Source organism: Protomyctophum parallelum (assembly GCF_964188405.1).
Source record: "Protomyctophum parallelum genome assembly, chromosome: 11".
Classification (NCBI taxonomy): Eukaryota; Metazoa; Chordata; class Actinopteri; order Myctophiformes; family Myctophidae; genus Protomyctophum; species Protomyctophum parallelum.
Window position 1 is genome coordinate 4,836,627 of NC_139707.1, and position 20,922 is coordinate 4,857,548.

The 20,922-nt window shown below is 40.4% G+C and overlaps 2 protein-coding genes across 2 annotated transcripts in view; one reads left to right on the plus strand and one right to left on the minus strand.

Moving 5' to 3' along the window:
• The window catches only part of cwc22 (CWC22 spliceosome associated protein homolog), a gene marked incomplete at its 3' end in the record, with an annotated part of 30,980 nt that extends 29,825 nt beyond the window's left edge, over positions 1 to 1,155 (minus strand). The window contains exon 1 of the mRNA XM_083776077.1: positions 1,106 to 1,155. The remainder of the gene's footprint in view (positions 1 to 1,105) is intronic.
• A 906-nt stretch (positions 1,156 to 2,061) lies between these two features.
• On the plus strand, positions 2,062 to 11,428 carry cnot9 (CCR4-NOT transcription complex subunit 9). Its single transcript, XM_083776381.1, has 8 exons — positions 2,062 to 2,507; positions 3,167 to 3,346; positions 4,199 to 4,314; positions 5,301 to 5,410; positions 6,537 to 6,646; positions 7,125 to 7,223; positions 8,073 to 8,164; positions 10,114 to 11,428. The coding sequence occupies exons 1-8, from the start codon at positions 2,490 to 2,492 to the stop codon at positions 10,280 to 10,282; spliced, it is 894 nt and encodes a 297-aa protein (XP_083632507.1). The 5' UTR covers positions 2,062 to 2,489; the 3' UTR covers positions 10,283 to 11,428.
• The last annotated feature ends 9,494 nt before the right edge of the window (positions 11,429 to 20,922 follow it).

Below are 20,922 nucleotides of genomic sequence, written 5' to 3' on the forward strand. Positions count from 1 at the left end.
GCTCCACTTAAAAATAAATAAAGGCTATGACCAAAACTAAATCAAAATGTGCTGTCAAAAAATCAACATTGATGCAGAGCAGTAGCACACACTATACTGATGACTGGAAAAATATATATACTTTCTTGGTTATGTAAACACGTGCAATCAATGTTACATACAGAGCTGTTTAATCCAGCTGTTGTGAGTACATCATCACATATAGTTGAGTGTCAATTAATCCCCCCAAAATAACATGCATTTACCTGCAGACCCCCCCCCCCCACATCTGAAATTAATTTACCTGCAGACCCCCATATGCCAGGGACCACCATACCAAATGTAGGTTGTTAAAACAATAAACAATTCCAACAATAAAGAAGAATAAAGCTTGTAGATTGGCGATTTTCAAATGGCATGTATGTTGCATGTTTATGCATAGTACTGTATATTTGTATGTCAATATTCTCGTTAATTGAATACCAAGGACCCTAATGTAAACAAGCCATACTTTCTTGTTTTTAAATCCTCTTTAAGAGGATCTTGTATTGAACTGTACATTCCTGTGCTTTCTTTCTACAAACTGTTAATAAAGTATTCAATCAATCAATGCTATGTTAAAGTGGTTCATGGCAGAATACTGACTTGGCCTGAGATTTATTTATACTCTCATAGATGTATTGAAAATGTAATTTGGCTGTGAGGACCCCCTGGCGCCAACTCAAGGACCCCTACTGGAAAGAGGGGGGGGGGCGGACCCCACTTTGAGAACCACTGAGTGAATCAATGAACCCAAACAAACTAAGCAATCAGGTTTATTAATTATCTCAGGTTTTGACAGCTACAGTTGCGGACAGTGAACTTATTGTTGGTTAACAAACTGTCCCAGAAACACAACAGCCATGTGTCTTTTTGTGTCGGCTAATGCTAACCATGCTAAAGCTATAAGAGTGTGACTTTAATGAACGTCAGTGTGACTCCAGTTGGCTGTATAGTTCTACAGCAACACTATTGTCGTTATTATTATTATCAAACGGGAACAGCCCGCGGTTAGAATGTTTAATTAATTAAACACATTTTGTGATGAATGAAAACCAGTTGTAGCGTTTGTTTGGTGTTTTCTTACCCGAGAGTAGTTTTAGTTTACACACCAAGAAGATGCTAAAGCTAATGCTTCCTGATGCTAATCTAAATGATTATCTTCCGGGTCGTCTTCTCTCGCTTCTCTCTGCTTCTGGCGGGTTGTAGTTGCAACCATGTGGGAGCATATCTACCGCCACCTACTGTATGGGAGTTGGTCCTTTGATTGATTGATTGATTGATTGATTGATTGAAATATGTATTAACAGTTTGCAGAATTACAGTACATTAACCCTCTAACACCCGCATTAATTTCTACTTGCAAAAAATAGATTTCAACCTTACTACTACTTTGTACTACTAGGACTAAGACTAAAAAATATGTTAAAAAAATAAATAAATAAAAGTTTGATGAAAAATTTATAATAATTATATAAATGAATAATTAACATTTTGGGGATATCTTTCACAATAATGAATAAAACATGTTCTAGACATTCTAATGATCACAAAAAAACATATATTACAATTATTGTACCTATTTTTATTAGGGTAAAGGTCAAAAGTCTTAGGTTAAAAAATGTTCAAAATCGCACAGAGTCCAGACAATTTGTGTGAGTTTCAGCCTCTGTGGGGGGTATTTATATGCAAATATCATGACCAATGGCATTGAAATGGCATTGCAATACATCACTGATGACGTTTAGGTGAAAAAAGAACAGAAAAAAATAAAAAATAATTTAGTAATTAATTAAAATAAAATTGTTGCTAAAAAGCAACGCTGGGTCTTAGAGGGTTAAAGCAAAGACCAGAAATAGCCGATCTACAAGCTAACCGTGCGTCGCGGATGCAACGCATTGTGAGAGCGTGTGTAGATTGGCTATTTTCTACACTGGATCCCATAACCGGGAAGGTCGGGCCGCTGTGATTGGTTAAGCAGACAATAAACCAGCAAATCACAGTGCGGAATGCGCGAGTATATCCCTACGACCTATGGGATAGTTTACATGTTGGTATCCTATTCCTCTAGGTTGTTTCTTCCTTTCTTTGCTAATATGAACAAAACAAAAAGTCGTGACTGCGTTATTTAAGCCGGGTTAATATATCTCAATGAATTAATTACAAAAAGAAGACATTTATGTAACGAGCTGGGGGAAATATACGGTAAAAATGTCTTCTTTGCCGATTTAGACGCGCGCGTTTCTGTTAGCATTGTGTTGTTGGGCTTTAGCAAGCAGCTAGCTAACGTTAGCCATAGTTATTTTATTTGCTTTGGCGTGTGTTCTGTTGCAGTCAATCAGTTTTTTTTACTGTAACGTAAACACCTTTAAAATAGTGAGGTGTAAAGCTGTGTTGCTGTTCGAGAGCAGAGATTTAAAATTGGGTCTCAACAACCTCCGGGGGACCATTATATCCAGGCGCTGCACAGAATGCTGGCTACAGGAGCAGTGAGTGGAAACTGGGCTGAATGAGCTGTCTTAACATGTTTGTCTGCGTTGCAGTGGTGGAAAAAGTACTCAATTGTTTTACTTAAGTAAAAATACCAATACTGCAATTTAGAACTACTACTCCTTTACAAGTAAAAGTACGGAATTGAAAATGTACTTGAGTAAAAGTGCTAAAGTATCGGCATCAAAATGTACTTAAAGTACTAAAAGTAAAAGTACTCATATTGCAGAATGTCCCACTTCACAAGTTCAAAATGTGTACAAAGTCTATTGAAAATAGCCGATCTACAAGTAGATCGGCTATTTTCAAATGGCCAAAATGTATTGGGTTGAAGTGGTTAATGTATGTTTTCTAATCAAAATTAAAATCGCCAAAGTAACTAAAGTTTTCAAATAATTGTAGTGGAGTAAAAGTACAAATGTTGGCTCTGAGATGTAGTGGAGTAGAAGTAAAAGTATTGGAAATTGGAAATACTCAAGTAAAGCACAAATACCTCAAAATTGTACTCAAGTACAGTACTTAAGTAAAAGTACTTTAGTTACTTTCCACCACTGCTGCGTTGTTTATGTATTATTATTATTATGGGTATAATATAATCCTCCGTGGTTCAAAATAATTACATGCCACAACAAACGTGTTTGTTTTCGTGTACATACAGGCTGTAACCACAGCGCTGGCCCAGGTGGACAGAGAGAAGATCTACCAATGGATCAATGAGTTGTCTAGCCCAGAGACCAGAGAGAATGCCCTGCTGGAGCTCAGCAAGAAACGGGAGTCCGTGCCAGACCTGGCGCCCATGCTCTGGCACTCCTGTGGTACCATTGCTGCCCTCCTACAGGTAAGGACGGACCTGTGTCTGTGTGTGTTCCCAATCCATCAGCTATAAGTTATATGTAAAACGTGTGTTTCAATAAAGGCATGCACATTTTGTCCTGCTAGGCTGGATTTTATTTTAACATGAAATAACAAATAAAAATTCACCCATCAGAATGCTGCTCCTGAGTCCTGTGGGTATTTGTTATTGGTAAGGTTTCAAGCCTCACGTTACCAAAAAGCATACCAGCATTCTGGTGTGCAGATGTTAAAGGTATATTCAGTGATTTCACTTAATTCAAATATCACTTATTTTTTTGTTTTGTTGTGATAATCCTCCCTACTATAGAGTGTGCTGACCGTATAAGGAGTTCCTCCCTGTCCCCAGTTAACCCCTGGGGGTCAAAAAACCTTAGGTTTCGTTTTTGACTCTCTATCCTGATTGGACGAAAGGCCGGGTCCCACAGCCAAAAACGAAACCTAAGGTTTTTTGAGTGAAATCACTGAATATACCTTTAATATAAATAATGGCGTGAAAAGTTGTGGAATTTTAGTTGACCCCCCCACTGAATTCCATGTCATCCTCAGGGACACTCGGCAGACAGGGTTCATGACACTGACAGAAGTGTCTAATTAATTGACAATTTGAAATTGTTTATTTTCAAATACCTGGCTGGGATTTATGTTAGTCTACTCTACATACAGTGGGATCATATCGGACGCAGTATAATTTGACTCACTTAAAATATCTGGCAGAAGCCTCTTAGCTCCATCTTTGAATGTTATGGCTGCACGTTAGGAATTTGCAATTAGAAGCTATAAGTTGTTAATTACCACATGTATAATTTTTCAAGATGTTTGTTTCTCGTTTCTTTAGGAAATAGTGAACATTTATCCATCGATAAACCCTCCCACACTGACCGCTCACCAATCAAACAGAGTCTGCAATGCCTTGGCACTTCTTCAGTGTGTGGCCTCACACCCTGAAACCAGGTACAGAATAATTTGTAATGATGGGGAGATTGGGGACCATGGAACATTGTTTAGCAGTTTTGTTTCTTTATGTGCTTGCCATGTATGTATTTTGTTGAGGATTCAAATTATTATTTTTGAGGGGCGCTAGACTCCTAGATTCAGCTATAGTGTAGATTTTTGTCCCAAACACAAACATTAAATTCCCATTGACGACGAATGGAGAATTTACATCATGTGTCTGAGCAAAGCTGCTGGGAGAAACTAGGTGCAGCTGCTGGACATGAGACTAATTAATTAGAGCGACAGAGGTGTGTGTGTGTGTGGTAAAAGGGTACAACATCTTTTTTTTGTTGCTTGTCCTCTTTCTAATTATTTGTTCGGCCCCAAAAATTGTGTTGGCTTTGTCCGAGGCTTACAGGTCTTTAACCCATTCTGACCTGAGATCAGATTCATACGAGGTTTCCACTGGGACACACACTGGTCTGACGAACCCATTCTGACCTGAGATCAGATTCTAAAAAATGTCAGTCGTTCTTCGATTTTTGAAAAAATAGCAGACCTACAAGCTCGTAGCGCGCCACTCGGTGGCGCGCTATGAGCTTGTAGATCTGCTATTTTTCAATAGCTAAAGCATAACATGATGCTAACACCAAAATGGGTTCCCGTTCAGAATGGGTTAAATAAATACTTTTTTAAACGTCTATGGGACAAATTAATTGGGAAAATCTCTTCTGGGCCGCTCGTTGTCATGAAAGGGGGGCGAGACTGCACCGCTCTATTCCTCACAATGAAAAGACGAATCTGGGGACCCCATGTATATCAGAGGATGAGGATGATAGTCTAATCTAAACCCTCCCCTAGGGGGTTGGTATGACAGTGATCACAGTAGACATGGGAAATTGGCAGCAGTTAAATTAATGAAAAAAGGGGAAACAAGAATAAATGTAAATGAGGTATTTTTGATATCTTGTTCAAATGAATATATACTGTACGTCTTTCCCTAGGTCGGCGTTTCTTGCTGCTCACATTCCACTTTTCCTTTACCCCTTCCTGCACACAGTGAGCAAGACGAGACCATTTGAGTACCTGCGCCTCACCAGCCTAGGTGTCATAGGTAAAGTATTCTCTTTCACAAATCTAGCCCATTCTGACCTGAGATCAGATTCTAAAAATGTCTATTACATCCTGACAGTTTCATTATTAACCCATTCTAAAAGTGTCTTTGATTTTTCAATAGCTAAAGCATAACATGATGCCAACACCAAAATGGGTGCCCGGTCAGAATGGGCTAGAGTAGCATTACAGTATATTGAAAATAGAATATTGGGAAGTTCCTTAGATGCAAAAATGTTATATTAATTATTATAGCTATAATTAGAGAACAAAGTAACTGAAATGTCACTTGAGCCAGTAATGCCACTATGATATTGTGAGGAGTTTATAGCTTGTATAAATATTAGAGCTGGGACTCGATTAAAAAAATTAATCTAATTAATCAGAAGCTTTGCGATTAATTAATCTAGATTAATCGCATATCAATATTCAACCCGAGAACAGCGAGAAACCTTTTTTTTAAATGTTTTTTGGTATCCCAGTGAATCAATGAATAGTGACTACAGGATACCACTCATTTTCAACATTTTACTGTCATTAATATACCTGTTGTGGAAATAATAATAAAAAGTCACCCCATTCTGTGTTGCCTAGAACTGGAGGTCTGAAAATTTTTAACAGTAACAAGTACATCTCAGTGACATCACAAAGCTGTACTTACTTCATATTGTTACTGTTTTTTGTCAGACCTCCAGTTCTAGGCAACACAAAACGGGGTGACTTTTTATTATTTCCAGTTTTCAGTACTATAGAAAAGCGCCCAGTGAGAAAAAAGGTGCGATTAATTTATCTGTAGTTAATCGCGATTAATGTTTCTGTAGTTAATTAATCTAAATCAATCGCAATTAGTCCCGGCCCTAATAAATAAATATTTCTCTCTTGTATTATATCTTTGAGGCCTGTTTGGAAGCCCTGGCTCTTGCCCACTGTTTTCTGTGCTTAATAATATAATACTCCCATTTTCTATTTTTGAGTACTGTACTGAATATGAATCATAATACACAAAGCTTTGTACGTATTTTTTTTTATTTATAGAAAAAATACATTGTGGGTTGATCACAAAACCTTTAGCTCAGTCACTCATTCAGTAGAGTGACATAAAGTTTTAATTTCTTTCTTGAAAATAGGTGCACTGGTTAAAACCGATGAACAAGAAGTGATTAACTTCCTCCTCACCACTGAAATCATCCCACTTTGTCTACGCATTATGGAGTCAGGCAGCGAACTCTCGAAAACAGTAAGTGTCTATTTCAGATGTTTATTGAGTTTATTAGGATCCCCATTAGCTGGTGCATATTAACGACAGCTAATCTTCCTGGGCTCCACACATAATATAAAAACATGACATTCGACAAGACATTACAGGACAATAATATAAGTCAATGTTCCTTCAAACATTGCCTTTAATATCATCCATGATATACAACTTATTCTCTGATTCTCCATTTCCTTGGAAAGAGAAATAATATCAGACCATTCTGAAGCGAGTGGTGCAACAGCACCCCCTATTGGTACTCTAAACTGACATGGCCACATAGTCACATAGATTAGGACAAAGCTGTTCCTTGGAGTGGTTGCACCACTCAAAAAAAAGAAAATATTTAGTTTGTCAATATGCAAAGATGATAACTAAACTATTTACTTCTTCCTTTCCATTTCCATTCTATAACCCTTTTGCCTTTACTGTTGTCTAACTGATGAACATTTCGCTACAGGTTGCTACCTTCATACTGCAGAAGATCCTGTTGGATGACACAGGGCTGGCCTACATTTGTCAGACATATGAGCGCTTCTCCCATGTGGCAATGATCCTCGTAAGTGGGCCTGTTGATTATTACACATAATCGCATCGACTGTAGTTATTTGATCTAATCGCAGTTATTCTTTGCATAATCATTTGAATATCCATTCATCTGTTCAGTACAGCGGGATGAACTTCATACTTACATACATTTAGGGCAAAATAGGTTTGTAATAATATAAACTAAATGGGCAAATTTAAGTTTGGCAAATCTGTGAAATTTGGGTTCACAAAGCCTGAAAGGCAAACAAATGTATTTTTTTATTCATCATTTCAAATGTGTAATGCCCAAAACACAATTAAATCGTTAATCACAATTATTTGTATGACAATTAACTGTCAACTAAAAATGTTCTGATTGTGACAGGCAGCCATACTTAAGAACGGCTTGTGGAAAGTCACAGTTTGCATGCCTTCGTCTTTGTGCGCCAACTTGACAGTGTAGTTTTATTTATTTCGGTCCTTTTAAAAACAATGTAGTACAGTACATAGCATTAAGGCAATGTTTTTAAACTGTCCAAAAAGGTGTAGGCTGAAGCTAAAAGCTTATTTTGATATATACCGGTATTATTGCGAACGCAGTGAGCCACTTACTATGACAGCAAGGGCTGAATGTCTGTGTGTCTGTCCCGCTGTTACACCACCCGCCCGCCACCAGAGGGCGCAGCTGTAGCACACACACACACAGGGCGCAGCTGTAGCACACACACACACACACACACACAACCACACACACACGAGCTGCGTTCGCTTCACGCGTTTGCGCGTCTTACTTGTATATATATATGGTGATAGCGATACAGATGGCGAGGTACCTACTGTATATTTGATCTGTTGGTTCTTTCTTTGTCTTTGTCTTTAGGGGAAAATGGTGCTTCAGCTTTCCAAAGAGCCGTCTGCACGTCTGTTAAAGCACGTTGTGCGCTGCTACCTCCGCCTCTCAGATAACCTCAGGTAGAACCGTTACTCACGCTGAATCTGCTCATCTGATTGAGGTCAATCAATCAATCAATCAATCAATCTTTATTTATATAGCACGTATAAAACAACCAAAGTTGACCAAAGTGCTTCACAACAAAAAGACAACAATAAACAAATTCAAATACTATACAGTGCCTAAAAAGGTTAAAATCACTAAATCAGTTCACATTAAAAGCCAGGGAGAAAAGGTGTGTTTTGAGAAGGGATTTGAAAATGTTAATTGTTTGAGCAGCTCTAATATGGGGGGGGGGGAGGTTGTTCCAGAGCTTAGGGGCTGCCACCGCAAAAGCGCGGTCACCTCTTGTTCTGAGGGTTCGTGATGTTGGCACGGTCAGCAATGACTGGTCCGCAGACCTCAGAGCTCTGGTGGGGTTGTATTGATGTATGAGTTCGGGGCCAGGCCGTTGAGGGATTTAAAGGTGAATAAAATAATCTTAAAATCGATTCTCTGTTTTATGGGGAGCCAATGGAGTGAGATTAAGACTGGTGTGATGTGGTCATATTTTCTGGTACCGGTGAGGAGGCGGGCAGCAGCATTTTGTACCAATTGGAGTCGTCTGAGAGAGGATTGGGGGATACCATGATGAAGGGCGTTACAGTAGTCTAGTCTAGAGGAGATGAATGAGTGGATGACTGCTTCGAATTGTTTGAGGGGAAGGTAAGGTTTGATCTTGGCAAGTAGACATAGATTGGTAGAAACTAGTTTTAACAACCGAGCTGATCCGTTTGTCGAAGTTGAAGTGGTTGTCGAATATATCGCCAAGATCCTTTGCACTGGTATGGATGGTTAGATGTAAGGGGGCCGAGGTTGGTGACAGAGGGGATGGGGTGTTGTCCAAAGATGATGATTTCAGTTTTGTTGTCATTAAGGTGAAGAAGGTTTGTGTCCATCCAGAGGTGGTGTTATTGTGCCACTAGGAGGCAGCCATGCGTGCAGTGTTAGTTTTGTCACCACGCTAGTGTACAATATTCCTTCAACCTTCCATGCTGCTGTAGTGTCCTGCCCTCACTGCTCTAACCTGGTTTCCCTCTGAACGGTTTATTACAATTTATTTGATTTAAGAGTTGATGTGAATGGTGATTAACACATTACGACCTGAGGCAGATGATACAAATGCTTTCTAAGTCAGTAGTTCTCACACGCGGTGAGCTTGTATATCTGCTATTTTTTAATATAGCCAACGCATCGATCTAAAAATGACACAGATGCTTTCCCGGTTTTAATGTATACATTGTATCCATGATTCATATTACTCTAGGAATTGGTCCTAGAGCTGTAACATTGGTGCAGAATGTTTTGATGCAAACCATAATTTATGAGACACAGGGCTGTATTTTACGTGTCTTAAGTACCAGGTCTTATTCCCTAACTTGAGTAAACTAAAGACATGGAGGCGTGATCAATGCTCTTTGGCTATTCTGAGTGGCCAAAGAGCATTGATCACGCCTCCAGGTCTTTAGTTTACTCAAGTTAGGGAATAAGACCTGGTACTTAAGACACGCAAAATACAGCCCACAGACTATACACACTACAAATACAAAATTGTAATTCAAAACAGTCTGACTATGTTCAGAATACTCCGAAAAAAGCACATAATATTGAAATGTGTTACTTAGAAAATATCCCATTCTGACCGGGCACCCATTTTGGTGTCAGCATCATGTTATGCTTTAGCTATTTAAAAATAGCAGATCTACAAGCTCATATCGCGCCACCGAGTGGCGCGATACGAGCTTGTAGGTCTGCTATTTTTGAAAAATCGAAAGAGCGACTGACATTCAGTCAGAATGGGTTCATCAGACCAGTGTGTGTCCGGCGGAAACCTCGTATGAATCTGATCTCAGGTCAGAATGGGATATACACCTTGCACTTTGATCTCTGCACACATTGACACGTTGTTGTGTCTTTCCTTCTTGCACAGAGCCAGAGAAGCCTTGCGCCAGTGTTTGCCAGACCAGCTGAAGGACAGTACGTTCGCCCAGGTGCTAAAGGACGACACCACCACCAAGCGCTGGCTGGCCCAGCTGGTAAAGAACCTCCAAGAAGGCCAGGTCACAGACGCCCGTGGCATCCCTCTGGCCACACAATGATGACGACGTGGATGCATGTTGACGATGCACAAACTGTTACCCATACACATACCCTACATGACCAAAGGTCAATGGATGGACACCTTTTGTAATGAGTGTTTCTAAAGGGGGTGATTACAGTTAGAGACGCTTCAAATACGCCTTAGCGAAACCGTTCAGAGCAAAACATTGCTGTGCGTCTATGGAGTGGACCTGCATTCATAACGAGTAAATATATAATCAATGAAAATGGATTCAAGTAGACATTTAAGTCTTGAGTCTAATATCCTTTATGCATTTTCCTACCATTCCTGCTGTATCTATCTGCATCAAAACAGGAAGGAGTGTTGCAAATTGGAATAGTATTTTAAACGTTCAAGTTAAAAAAAACGCTAGAAATGTGGTTTTGCTTGCAACGCGTTTCTAGCAAAGTGTCTCAGTGTGATCACCCCTAATTAGTGCCATTATTACATAGCTACGCAAAGCTGAAGTGAAAAGGCATTGCAGACGCAGATTGGTTGGTGAGACTATGTTTCTGAATTTTTGGCTTTGTTTGGATAGAGACTGAAAAGACGGACAGGAAAAGTGTGTGTGTGTGTGGGGGGGGGGGGGGGGGACTGGGCATGAAGAAATGAGCCTGGGGTTTGATTTGAACTGGAGCCAGCTGTGTAAAGTACTAGCCCTATTTGTGTGGTATGTGCTCTTAACAGTTGATGTGAGCCCCTACAATGACATTCTAGACAATGGTGTGCTTGGGATTTATTTTTATTTCCCCCTCCCCCCCAATTTAGTTGTTATGCCAATACTTGATTGGCCAATCAAGTATTGGCATAACCGCTCAATAGGAAAGTGGGAAGCCATTCCAGAATAGTGGAAAATGTTAGCCTCAGTGCAGGCCAGTCAAGTTCCTCTGCACTAATAATAAATAAATTGTCTAAAATGTCATTGTAGCTATAGTATTAAGATTTCTATTTGCTAGAGAAAAGGCAACATGTTAATTAAAAACAATATTATGAATCAATAATTGGAAACACTATTGTAAGTGGTGTAAACTGACCTTCGGTTTTATATTTTGGTGCCGTCGGGTGGAAACCTTGTATGTCCAAAACTGCTACTTTTCAGAAGATGGAGGGGAAAGGAACCCATGTTCCAATTGATCCAATGTAATTTTTTATTTAATCTCAAGCTCTTGTTAATACTTAAATTGGTTCAGTATTTATAAAACCTACAGACACACTTAACCACCTAAAGAAAAGAAAACCAAAAGCATATACTCAAGTGTGACACTGACTTAGTATAAGGAAGTAGGACATTAATTTTGGGGGGAAAACATTGAAATATGGAGATACAAGGTTTCTGAAACAGCACACAACACACACTCCCCCCCCCCCCCCCTCTCTCTCTCTCACACTTAAATGTAATAACTACCCCATAGTGTTTTCTCCCAGTTCAACACAGGCTCATATGAGATCTCATGTCAGCGAATTGTGAACCGAACAGTCACTGTGGATGTGGCATGCTGATTTGAATCTGTCAGCAGTATTCCATTGACGATGTACATATTTTTCTACTCCTGTGTCCGTGACTGCCATAACCGGAGAAATACCGGCAAAATAAATATCCTTCTCTTTCATTTGGAGAACACTTGGTACCCTCAAATTGGGGCCACTGTCTCCCTCTCTCACGCACACACCTCAATAGTGGCAGACTAACATAATGGGAGTCTCAGACTGTATAATTTACATTATGATTATGTCAGTCTCCAGTCTGTCATAAACCTCAGAACGATGCTCTCACAGAGACATTAACAGGACTTGTCTGACTTGGGCTCAAGCATGGAACCATGGTTGTGCAGAAATCTTAAAGATAATGGAGGTGTACACAAAATTAGTATGCAGTTGTATAAAAGGTTGATATATGGTTTTGGACAGCTGTATTTCTTTTTATACCACATTTTCTGCCAATAATTCTGCTCTCGAAATAAGAATAAAAATAAAAATATTTTTCTTTCCAATTCCAAGCTGTACATGTCTATGTTTAATCACTATTCTGATTAAATACTTCATTGAAAAGAATAGCTGCAAAGTGCAAAGGTGAATGTAAATGATCTTTTACTGTATTTTGATCATTGAGTATGCTGACAACATGCCTCACTCATTCTCACATGCACCAATGGAGTGTTCAGACTACATTCAACGATATGTTTACTTCAAACGGTACATTAGTGAGTAAGGTACAAATGAGTCGGCCATGCCAGTATGCCGGCTTCAAAGGAAGATTCACTACCAAACCCTGCATTTGTGAGCAAAATGGATCCACAGATGAGCTGTGCTTAAGTGTGTAAATTGCGTTTTGTCGGCTTTCCTGACAGGAAAGTGCAATGTAATGTAATTATGAAGTTGAACCAGCTTTCAAGAGTACATTAGGATGGTACGCAATATTTTATGCAGTCAATAGGGAAAACGCTGACGTCAAGTTGTGAACGTATTATTTTGTAAATGTATTTATATACACACTTTACAAACTAGGGACCTTGTCTGAGTTGAGCGTGCCTTTTCCCCTGAAGTGAGCGAGCAGACAAAAGGAAAGGAAAGGTACTATGTTTACACAGGGTAACTGGACTAAGCTCAATAACTTGTTTACAGCCAGGCCCTGCTCATAGAACATTTCATGGTAGAGGTTCAATGCCTTGTGACTGTCCAAGGGCCCTTCAGCGGTGACAATGATTGTAGGACTAGGAACCATTAGAAGAGAGGCATTATTTAGATTATTTCCACTTCCAGTATTATTTTTGACCACTTGGTGGCAGGCTTGAGAAGCACAGCACTGGATGTGCATTTATAAAGTGACACAGGTGCACTGAGCAGGGCTAGACACACACAGGGATTGGGGTGCCAAACCGTTCCTACCAGCAGCACTCGACAACCACAGAAAGGAAAGAACCATTCAATGTAACTGCATGGTATGTTTGGTATGTTTATGGTTTCAACTGCTCACTTCTGTTCAATAAATAACACTCAAACTGGATCAAAGACTGGACATCCATCTGTTACTGTTTTCTGTGTGTGTACTGCATAGGATCACTCCCACCTGTGAAGTAACTGCAAAGGAGACAATAGGACCAGTGGCAGTGTTAGAGCCATTTTCTATTTATGATGATTTATATTTATTGTCTCCACCAGCCGAAGGCATGGGGAGAGTATGTTTTGCACTCCGTCCGTCCGTCCGTCCGTGTGTCCGTGTGTCCGTGTGTCCGTCCGTGACCAGCTAATCTCAGCCACCGTTAACCCGGTCGATGCCAAATTTTGCACACACACTCCCTGGATGCCAACCATGAACCTCTGCCCCAAGCTTTCCAGAACGGCCTGTTATAGCGCCACCAGGAGGCCGCTTTGTGCAAAACAAGTTTTTGCACAGTACACCTACAGATTTTGTCCAAACATCACGCAAATTGGTACACAGTCTCTCTAGAGCCATTCAACGAAACGGGTCTTTCAGATTTCTCAGACTCCATCCTGATTGGTTAAGATTGGCTTCCAAAGTTCACAGGAGTGCTCAGTTTCAAACAAAATGCTGCAAATCATGAACACATCGCGTGATTTCCGTGAAATTGTGCACGCACATTCCCACTAGGCCGAGGACGAAATGCCACATGAACAATTTCAACTCAGCCTCAAGGTGGCGCTATAACTGGCCGAAAAGTGTTTTTACCTCTAACTGCACGGATCTGTGGATAACCTGGTGGAGACCTGTGCCCAGAAGGGCACTTTTTCTAGTTCTGATTATTATTGCCTGCTTTATGATATGTATTTATTTTGTGGTCATTTAAATTATTATAATTACGCTATGAATTTGATGGACTGAATGGAGGTTTCCCCTCCCCTTTTGAGAAAGGATATCTAGGTGCTAGGCACCTGATGACAGACAGGTGACTCCCTGCTGGGAGATAGAATGGACTCCCTGCTGGGAGAGAATGTGGCATAGACGGGGAAGCTCACAGTTTGTTGACCGCGCTCACAGGCTCTTTATGTTTTATTTGAATACAAGTTTATGTTATGTGACGGAGAAATAAATATGATTTGTTCTGACAAAACAATCCGATCTCCGTGAGTATTTGGATCTGCAAGAGGAGAGGCGACGCGAGTTATACAGCAACAATAGACTGCAACACCACCCCGATAAAACAGTGGCCTTATTTGTTTAGTGAGAAAGGCCACGATAGGCAGGGTGTGGCTGTAAACAAGCATCTCGAGCTTAGTCCACTTCCCTGGGTAAACAAAGAACTTTGCTTTGCTTTGGCTGGAAGGTGAATGGAGGTGAAGGTGAAAGGGCAGTTACATCGATTATGGGCACCTTTCCATGGTGACTAAAACAGGCAATCTGGTACACAGGTACAGTTTCCCTCTCCCTTTTCTGTGGATACGCCTACATACTGTAACACTATCCTACATACTAAATGCATGGTCAGGCCCCACATGCAATATATATCTTCACAGACCACCAGTGGTCCACGAACCACCAGTTGAAAACCCATGTATTAACAGATTAATACATGCACATGTAAAATATAATTGTACAATATTTCCCGGCGGCAGTGAACGACACCTCCTTTCTATTGCAATTAAAATCTGATGATTTTTACAGGCCAGTTTTGAAAGAAACCAGTGAGATTCACACACTTTAATGGAAGATGTCAGGACATTTCACATTGTGGTGGCAGTAGGCCTATAGTGGAGGAGCGTAGGAATATTTTTGCATGAATTCGTCTAAAAGCGCCAAATTGGTGCACAGGGCATATGCTCTAATTTAGCTAGGGCGCCCGAACCAGCGACCTCCGGGGTCGCAACAGCGGCCAAATCCATTTGGCCATGAACCTACCGGTATACTGTATAAGACAAACATTTCTAAATTTGATTATGCTTTAAGTAGCATGTGACGTGTCAAACTAGGAGGTTTTCATGATTAAAATACCAAAGAATGTATATTTAAAATACATTTGTTGTGTATGTTCAAAATACTAAGGGATATTTCACTTTAAAAATGTTTTAGATAAAAGCCTGGTGATGTGAGGTTAGTATTTAGATATTTTATATACATTTTAGCTGCCCCGCCATCTTCCTATCATACATACATACATACACACACATACAAACATACATACAATATACCTAGTGACAAACATAGCTGTTCATTGGAGAAGATAGGCACCATTCAAAAACGTATACAATTATGGTGCATCTATTCTCTATAAATTGTCAATTGCTCAATTGTCAGCTTGCACCCCTATTAGTCCAGGCAATCTAGCCCATTTTAGACCCAAAAATCAGACTAATTAAAATAGTTTTTTTTTCAACAGATATCATTTCTATGAGGTGTCTAGAATAACATACTAAAAGTCCTAAGAAATCCTAGATGCGGAAATATGTTTAATTCTCATCAATTCAAGATGTGTGCTAATACCTCGAGAAAACTAAACACCCTAATGGGCTTTTATTTTTATTTTGTCCTATCACAATGAAACTTTCCACAATGAATTTTAACATGAAAACTAAACTTTTTTGTATTACAAGTTTCTCTGAACATTAATTTGAATATGCAAATTAGCTTAATATATATTGAATATGCCCACATTTGCATATCACGAAAATTACTTTTCCCCAAAATGTATAATATTTACATTGTTGTTTGTTAATGATATCAAACACACTGATCAGACTTCCATGAACCATTTCATCGAAATATTGTGACTTCATAGAATAACACCATTCATATGTATGACAAATGCATAAATCCGTAAAATCTTCCTCCAACCATCCTACTGCTAATGGTTGATGGCAATGCTGCTTTTGGACTGGCCTCTAACCTGAAACCTGCCGGGCTTGGTTGTACCTACCGGGGGCATAACCCCCACCGGTATAGTCCTCAGGGTCACAGAGGCACACAAGCCTCCCCACCACGACAAGGTAGCAACAACAGGGGAGGTTCCCCTGCTAACGTGGCCCAGGAAAGAGAAGTCTGGAACTCTCTGCAACCCGACTTCAGATGAGCGGATGAAGATGAATGGATGGATGAATTTGCAACACATTAAAGGGATTGTGACATTAAAAATAAATGAATTAATGTCACATGTGAAACCTTTAAGGAGTAGGAAACACACAACATAATTGTAGCGACAGAGATGTGTGATGGAGTCTACCTGGAGGTAATCTGAGTTCCCAGAAGTTTTATTTTTCGCCACTAGGCGGGCGAGAAAGACTTCTGGGAAAAAAGGACCGTATCCATGTGAGGGAAGTACGTTGCGCTCAGAATCTGAGCGGACACTCCCCTTTCCGGTCTGAAGCACTGTGCATACCATGAAAATAGTCCGAAGGGAATCCAATTCCAAATTGAATTGTAGTAGGCCACCACCGCTCAAGGAGCAATTGTTTCCCTTCCGTCTTATTTAGATGTAGCGCCCACTCCATGTGGAACCCGCCCCTGTCTTTTGATTCGCATTTCATTTGGAACGTAACGCACTGGGCCACGCCCCTGCTGCACAGGATCTGAGGCCAATTTTCCTAGACTAACCTGGAGGAGACAGAGCTGTGTGATGGAGTCTACCTGGAGGTGACAGAGCTGTGTGATGGAGTCTACCTGGAGGTGACAGAGCTGTGTGATGGAGTCTACCTGGAGGTGGGAGAGGCGTGATGGAGTCTACCTGGAGGTGGGAGAGCTGTGTGATGGAGTCTACCTGGAGGAGACAGAGCTGTGGAGGTGGGAGATGTGTGATGGAGTCTACCTGGAGGTGGGAGAGCTGTGTGATGGAGTCTACCTGGAGGAGACAGAGCTGTGTGATGGAGTCTACCTGGAGGAGACAGAGCTGTGTGATGGAGTCTACCTGGAGGTGACATAGCTGTGTGATGGAGTCTACGTGGAGGTGACAGAGCTGTGTGATGGAGTCTACCTGGAGGTGACAGAGCTGTGTGATGGCGTCTACCTGGAGGTGGGAGAGCTGTATGATGGAGTCTACCTGGAGGTGACAGAGCTGTGTGATGGAGTCTACCTGGAGGTGACAGAGCTGTGTGATCGAGTCTACCTGGACCTGGAGGTGACAGAGCTGTGTGATGAAGTCTACCTGGACCTGGAGGTGACAGAGCTGTGTGATGGAGTCTACCTGGAGGTGACAGAGCTGTGTGATGGAGTCTACCTGGAGGAGACAGAGCTGTGTGATGGAGTCTACCTGGAGGTGACAGAGCTGTGTGATGGAGTCTACCTGGAGGTGGGAGAGCTGTGTGATGGAGTCTACCTGGAGGTGGGAGAGCTGTGTGATGGAGTCTACCTGGAGGAGACAGAGCTGTGTGATGGAGTCTACCTGGAAGAGACAGAGCTGTGTGATGGAGTCTACCTGGAGGTGACATAGCTGTGTGATGGAGTCTACCTGGAGGTGACAGAGCTGTGTGATGGAGTCTACCTGGAGGTGACATAGCTGTGTGATGGAGTCTACCTGGAGGTGACAGAGCTGTGTGATGGAGTCTACCTGGAGGTGACAGAGCTGTGTGATGGCGTCTACCTGGAGGTGGGAGAGCTGTGTGATGGAGTCTACCTGGAGGTGACAGAGCTGTGTGATGGAGTCTACCTGGAGGTGACAGAGCTGTGTGATCGAGTCTACCTGGACCTGGAGGTGACAGAGCTGTGTGATGAAGTCTACCTGTAGGTGGGAGAGCTGTGTGATGGAGTCTACCTGGAGGTGACAGAGCTGTGTGATGGAGTCTACCTGGAGGTGACAGAGCTGTGTGATGGAGTCTACCTGGAGGTGACAGAGCTGTGTGATGGAGTCTACCTGGAGGTGGGAGAGCTGCAGCCATTGGATGTCCTCCCAGAGGTAGGTCACCTGGCCTCTGTGACCCTGAGGACTATACCGGTGGGGGTTATGCCCCCGGTAGGTACAACCAAGCCCGGCAGGTTTCAGGTTAGAGGCCAGTCCAAAAGCAGCATTGCCATCAACCATTAGCAGTAGGATGGTTGGAGGAAGTTTTGACGGATTTATGCATTTGTCATACATAAGTTTGTCATACATATGAATGGTGTTTTTGATGTTATTCTATGAAGTCACAATATTTCGATGAAATGGTTCATGAAAGTCTGATCAGTGTGTTTGATATCATTAACAAACAAACAATGTAAATATTATACATTTTGGGGAAAAGTAATTTCCGTGATATGCAAATGTGGGCATATTCAATATATATTAAGCTAATTTGCATATTCAAATTAAGTTTCAGAGAAACTTGTAATACAAAAAAGTTTAGTTTTCATGTTAAGATTAATTGTGGAAAGTTTCATTGTGATAGGACAAAAGAAAAAATAATGCCCATTAGGGTGTTTAGTTTTCTCGAGGTATTAGCACACATCTTGAATTGATGAGAATTAAACATATTTCCGCATCTAGGATTTCTTAGGACTTTTAGTATGTTGTTCTAGACACCTCATAGAGATGATCTATGGTGAAAAAAAATCTATTTTAATTAGTCTGTCTGGAAATGCTACTTTGCCTGGACTATATGTGTTACAGTTAGAGCAGTGCCGCAAAACAAGAGAAGACCGGAAACAGGAAAACCACAGGGTAGTGGTACACAAGTCTTTGTGACAGAAGGCCAGGATGTTATCATCAGGGGGAGTGGATCGAGGACTGCAGGTGATAGTTGTTTGTTTCTGAGCTGAATTTATACTGCTTCCTTTTTCTGACTTCATTTAAATAGTGAATTAATTATCTTTCTTTCTTTCTAGTCAAACGGAACATTTTGGCATTTCCAGGACTGTCTGTCTGTCTGTCTATCGTAATCATGAATGGATCTATCCTTAAAACATTTTTGTTTGTTTTAGTTAATTTGCGATTACAAATAAAATATCACATTAAGACTGTAATTAGTAACTTGCAATTTCCATTTAACCATGTTAGATTCATTGAAAACACACAGCCTTTTTTCTGATGACTCATACTGCCTTCCTAATACATGAGGTGCCCATGTTTTTTAATTACCCTTTTCATTAATTTCTATTTATTATGTTTTTCACTGATGCTTTTCATTTTCCAAAAAAACTTATTACAAATAAATTAAATAATAATAATGTTCTAAAAAAGAAAACGTTTTAGGAACCTTTTGATTACCTTTACTGAAAATGAACATTAACAATAATGAACCTGCACATCCAGGCACATCCTTTGCACCTCCTAGATTTACACCACTGATGCGTGTGCTCAATGTTCGGAGCTGCATGTCACAGACTTGTCAGGTGATGTAAACTGGGTACATGTCATAAGAACTTACTCTGGGAACATGCATAATGTAAGGAAGATGCGTCCTATTTTCTTTTTTTTAAACAATGTATTTATTTTCCTTTTTTACACACAAATGACAATACAAACATACAGAAAGCAACAATGAGCATTACAAGACAATACAATTACTAATATAAAGAAAGCAAAACAACAATAACCAAAAAAACAAAACAAAAAACAACAACAACAGCACTACTCCTCTTCAGCTCCATCCATTAAGTGTGACAAATTATTGTTCTTTATGTATCTAATAAAACGGCCCCACACCTCCTGAAACACTTCTTGTTTGTCCTTGAGAATATATGCAATCTTTTCCAAAGGTAAACATATAGACAGTTCCCTGAACCACTGTGTGATACTTGGTTTGTCTGGTCTCTTCCAGGTCAATGCTATCATTCTCTTAGCTTGTAAAAGACATATATCTATAAATATTTGTTCATTACGCTTTATCTTCTGTCCCTCTGGGTATAGACCGAGCAGGAAGAACTTTGGTTCTGGTACAATATGTATTGACAAAGATGCGTCCTATTTAATTGTATGAACTAGCCGGTTCTCCAATTGAAAATGAACAAGAACTATATCGCTTCTTTCGGATAAATATTAGATTTACTTATTGTTTTGTCTCAAACATTGTATGCCATTGACAATGAATGGCCACTTTTGAGTGTTTAAAGGACCACTTCACCCCTTTTCAACCTATCTTCATATAATAGGTCCTCACTAATAATCATGAAAAAATGGCACGATTGTTTTCTACTGTTGTTTCTCTACTTTTTTTAAACAATATTTTTTTACAAAAATGTTTAGATTTTCATTATCGTGAGAACGATGGCTTCCATTTTCACATTGCAACTTTTCAGGACTAGAAAGCCTGCAGTTTCTATTAGCTTGTATTCCCCATCGATGATGTCACTGGAAGACGGTTTCTGAACTGCCCACAGCCCTCCTATGAGACACAGACTGAGTAGAAAAAGAATTGCGCCATTTTTTTCATGATTATTAGTGAGGACCTATTATATGAAGATAGGTTGAAAAGTGGTGAAGTGGTCCTTTAACATTGCGTAAAAACGAGACAAAAGTGAGGACGCAAATTGTGGTTGGCCGGAATGAGGTATGATGATGTATGATGATAAGAGTGCCCCTCACTTCACACGGGTGTGATTTTCTATACTCAAAGATAATGGAAATACATATTTCAAATACATGTAACAGAAATACTAACCATCTCCCTCAAGGATGAACATGCACCACTGATTTTGGTGACCGGCCTTTCCTGTACTTCTACACAATATCTCAAAATCTAATTAATTAAAGCTGCTAGCCATTGACCAGCAAGGAAGTG